The following is a 4,968-nucleotide window of genomic DNA, read 5'->3' as shown; positions in this document are numbered from 1 at the left end:
TTGAATAAAGGCGCTATATAAGTACATGCCATTTACCATTTACCATTTCTTTAAAGTTAAGAGTAGTTTAAAGTTATCTTCATTGAAAAGTACAGTGCTTTTCCTTCAAAAATAAGGACATTTCAATGTGACCCCAAACTTTTGAACAGTAGTGTATGCTTAGCAAACATGGGATTATGACGTTCTACCTTAGAGGGTGAAGCTGGAAAGAAATCCTTGATGCTGCGTTTGGGTATCGGACTCAGTTCAGCCTCTTTCCCTTTCCCAGTTCTCCCTCCTTTAGTCTTATCTGTGGCCTTTAGGCTCCTCTCCGCCGTGCTGCAGGATGTTCCATTGGTGCTCAGAGAGAAGTTCAGGGTGAACGGGTGGCTCTGGTTAACCAGGTACAGGATGCCTTCATGGCTGAGTTTACCCGACTGACCTCGACCCAGCTTCTCATTGTTCAGGAAACTGGGATTGGGCCCGAGCTGAAAGAAAACACGACACACGTGGATGTTGATGTGAACAGACAACTAAATGGCTGCAAGATAAGTAGGTTGGATGAAAGAAAAAATGTGCTGAACTCAGCTTTTAGCATGAAATAAAAACACAAGCCTGTTTAAAGGTTATGTTGCATAACCTGGGAGAGGAGTCACCTTAATCACACCTAACACATGTCTGGGCTGATTTGTTTCCATACCTGAGTAATAACCACATCCTGCTCCGCATAACAAGCCACCACCTTCACTGAAACAAACACAGGAGATGTTAAAATGGATGTTGGCATTATTTTAATCAAGCTTTATTAGAAATTATAGAAAAACGAAGTTTCTGCAATATGGCAGCTATTCTAGTAAATATTTAGGTAGAAATGTTATTTAAGAGCTCTGCTGACATTATTTACTTTTAGCTCAGTTTGTTTATAGAGCTTATATCAGTTAGAAGCTGTTTACTGAACCCAGGAGAATGAAATATTTCCAGGCTCAGATACTGATTTTCTCATTTTCCTACTGATTTGTCAGTATTTCAACCATAGTTACCACAAATCTTCAGTTCTAAAATTCTACACATTCCAGGTATAATTTTCTGAACATTATCTTTGATTGTTGATACCTAAACTCAAAATAGTTGATGTTGACAGTTGATGTGTTTATAATTTGGATTTAGAAAATCTGTATAAATTCCCAAACTGCTTCAAAGATCCAATTGACTCAATACACCAAGAAAACTGCAAAACTTTCAATAGAGTGAGGCAACTGTCAATAATGACATATACATGATGTCTGAAGTTCAGTTATGTAAAAATAAATGCAAGATTTTTTGATTTTTTTTCTTGTCATCAGCTCATAGATATGTGTGACATCAGATAATTTCCTTAGAAATTAGGAATTCAAGTTGAAAAGTTACGACTTTATGACAAAACAAGTCACAGGTTTACAAATACTAGTCATAAATTTGTACCTGTAGATTTGTGGTTCGTACTCGTAAACCTGTGAATCATATTGGTGAACTTGTGGATTTATGATTTGTACTTGTATTGTCACAAAGGTATAACTTTTTAACTTCTATTCTCAAAGATGAAGATGTGATGTCACATTTACAAATGAAATGGCGAAAAGCAAGCAGAAATCTTGCATGTATTTACATGAGTGACATACGTGCAATGGAAAAAAACATGACTGTTAGGATGCAGCATTTGTTGGCTGAAATATTTTAAGATGCCATATGTTAACCTGTGACACCAGCCCCCAGTATACCTATGACCTATAACACCAGTCGGCCTCGACAGACGGCCGCTCATGCTCAGCATGGTTCTGCTGGAGGTTTCTTCCTGTTAAAAGGGAGTTTTTCCTCTCCACTGTCGCTACAACCATGATTAGTTTATATATATATATATATATATATATATATAAATATATATATATATATATATATACATATATACATACATATATATATACTGAATTGAATTAATATGTTAAAGTTCTGCTTTGTTCTATACTTGGCCACTAGGATGGACTTTTATTGTCCTTTATGCATAAATCTGATGTAGAACTTGGGGAGGAGATCACAGAGTTTAGAGGCATTGTTTAGATAAACAAGGTGATTTATAGCTGTGAATATTATCATGGCTGCATTTCACTAAAGAAAATGCAATATGAAGAAATTTATTTTATTTAACCCAAATTAAATAAAATAAATTTCTTATCCATGGAGTTCATGGCCTGTCCAACTTTCATAATGAGTATGAAAAAACAACAAAGAAATAACCCATAAAACTCGCTTTCATGCAGTATATACTGAAACAAAGTCGCTTTTTTAAAGACAATAATAAGCTTTACACATTTTCTAAGTGTAAACTATTAAATTAAACTTAGAAAATGAGCTAAATGATCAGGACACATGATAATATGGGGAAAAAATTGTGCTTTTTGCAATAACTGCAAGGTTTAGCAGTGCAGTTATTGCCTCACCCTGGTGCCTGGAGCATTTCTTGTCGGTGACTCCGGTGTCCGGACCGCGGCCCAGAATCACTGCCCGTCCGTCCAGCAGTGGAATACGGATCCCAGAGGGTCCAACCAACGAGCACGACATTTTACCACCCGCTGGTAGCTACTTTCCCAACTACTTTGGAAAAAAATACGTTTTTTTTTTTTTTAACGCCAAGTCAGGTTAAATAAGTGTGATCTATTCAAAGATGTGAACAAAATAAATAAAGAAAAACCTTTTCTTGTTTTTGGTTTGTTAACAGTTTATGGAATAAATGGTATTTCTCTGGTTGTGTTGAACTCGCGCCCCTCATCTGAAATAGGCTCGTGTAGAAACAAAGTGTTACCTTTAGCTGTTCCGCAATAACTGATAATGCGATTTTACTGATTTACTGCCAACTATCCCTCTATGGCGTCGTCAAGTCTCTTAAAACATGTATATTTGAGTCATGGTCATAGCTAAAACTGTTTGGGTGCTTTATTAAAGTTTCTGAATTTTAAGTCCACTAAGTCAGCGGTGGAACCAATTTAAAATCAAGTCAAGCGTCACAGATCCATCTGGAGCAGAACTGAATGAGCAAAACAACCGGACATGTTTGAAGACGTTCACTAAGATTAAAGCCCTGGAAATCCATTAATACATATACAGTATATAGTAAAGGCAGTCTTAATTCATATTTTTTATTAATTAAATATAGTCATTAAATGAACTGAGCAGTGTTTTTTCACTCTAATTACATTGGGGCTGAAGTAATTAATTATGATTAAAATAATCATCAACCAATCGTTATTTGAATACACCTCTTACATCAGCAATTTGAAAACATATATATATATATATATATATACAGAGGTGCCAAGCAACAGAGTACAAATACTTCGTTACTGTACTTAAGTACACTTTTTAAATATCTATACTTCATTCCATAACTTTTTTTCTTCCTATTTCTGACTTCTACTTATTACATTTTCACACAAGTATCTCTACTTTCTATTCCTTAAATTGTTAAAACAAACATTACTCGTTACTCTTGGCTTCGGTTTAATGTTTATAAATATTTATTTCACGTCATATGCTCCATCCAATGCAATGCAGATGATTGGCTCCATCCACATCTAGTGAAAACTAGTCTAATTGGATGAGTCATATAATGCAAACACTCATTGGTTAGCTAAAGGAAATCATCAGAAGCAAGCAGGTGTTCTTCAAACTGCAAACGCCAATTGTCTATGCCATGCTACAATGTCGGATTCAGAAAAATATGTCGAAGTGTCTGAAAGGTCGGACACAGGCGAGAGCGTATCGAGAGATGGAGACCAACAAGACTCTCTCATCCTTGGCCCTATCTCAAAAAACCTTTTGGAATAGTCGAAAAATTGAGCTTTCAATTCAATTAATTCATATTGTGGCATATCTGGCTGTTTTCTTTTTAAAGGTTACTTTATACTTTAAGTAGTTTTTGGAACACAAGCTTTTTCACTTTTACTTGAGTAAAGAGGTTAAGTTGATGCTTCAGCTTTTACCTTGAGGTGACCACCTCCTAAAGCTCATCAAGAGGATGCCAAGAGGAGTGGGTGAAGCAGTAATTAAACAAAAGGTGGCTACTTTGAAGAACCTAGAAAAAAAAGACATATTTTCAGTTGTTTCACACTTTTCTGTTAAGTATATAATTCCACATGTGTTAATTCATTGATTTAATGATAGTCATGAATATATATATATATATATATATATAAAGTATTGCTTTCTGAATCAATCTACTATTAGAAAAAAGTATTATAGATTATATCAATTTAGAGATTTATAGACAGCACAATCGTGATGGTATTCATTAAATTGCTTTAGGCCTCTTTTTTTTTTTTTCTTAAATAACAATAATGTGCATATTAGATTGGATCTCTACTAACAATTCCTCAAAATGGTTCAGGTTTCTCTTCTTTCTTTTACAAGCCAAACATTGCTGTGTTGTTATCAGCCTTAAATGTATGCTATAACCAACATGCTAAGCAGGTTTCTCTGGATATTTTGATCAGTGTGCTTGAACAGGGAAATTGGTGCACACAGCTGTTATTTTCCATCTTCTGTGTTTCCTATCTGATGTTCCTCCCCTTGAAACATTTACCTACGGTATGAACAGTCACTCCCTGCTCAGCTGTCATTTACATTTTGCTTCTCTGCTGATATTTGACCATTTGTGAAGCACCTGTTCAGTGCAGAGGGGCTCCAACTTCAGCTCTCAGGTATGCAGATTGTGAAATGAAACAGCAAACTCATATTTCAAAATGTATTCTTATTGTGTTACATGTTTTAACTTAATTGTTACAAGTTCCTATTATATGGATTACATTTTAATCTGTTTTGCTTGTATAGGTCTGACAGCCTGATACTCATCAACTGAAGAGCAGCTGTCAAATTGAAGTTTGTTGAAATCTTTAACCGAAAACACTTATAGAAATCCTGCAGTTCATTTTCTTCAAAAATCTTTCAGATATTACTAAA

General features: G+C 35.1%; 1 protein-coding gene across 2 annotated transcripts in view; it reads right to left on the bottom strand.

The window, feature by feature from the left end:
• The window catches only part of pnkp (polynucleotide kinase 3'-phosphatase), a 16,755-nt gene extending 14,000 nt beyond the window's left edge, over positions 1-2,755 (bottom strand). Inside the window, exons 1-4 of one of the 2 annotated variants that reach the window (XM_015401843.1) lie at positions 2,705-2,755; positions 2,454-2,607; positions 680-726; positions 189-467 (exon numbers count right to left, since the gene is read on the bottom strand). In XM_015401843.1, the coding sequence (XP_015257329.1) occupies positions 189-467; positions 680-726; positions 2,454-2,574 (447 nt within the window). In that variant the 5' untranslated portion in view covers positions 2,575-2,607; positions 2,705-2,755. The other variant, XM_015401852.1, reaches the window with a different exon arrangement.
• Positions 2,756-4,968: the final 2,213 nt, after the last annotated feature.

Source organism: Cyprinodon variegatus, unplaced genomic scaffold, assembly GCF_000732505.1.
Source record: "Cyprinodon variegatus isolate N-32 unplaced genomic scaffold, C_variegatus-1.0 Scaffold33, whole genome shotgun sequence".
Lineage (NCBI taxonomy): Eukaryota > Metazoa > Chordata > Actinopteri > Cyprinodontiformes > Cyprinodontidae > Cyprinodon > Cyprinodon variegatus.
This window is presented reverse-complemented; position numbering and strand designations above follow the sequence as displayed.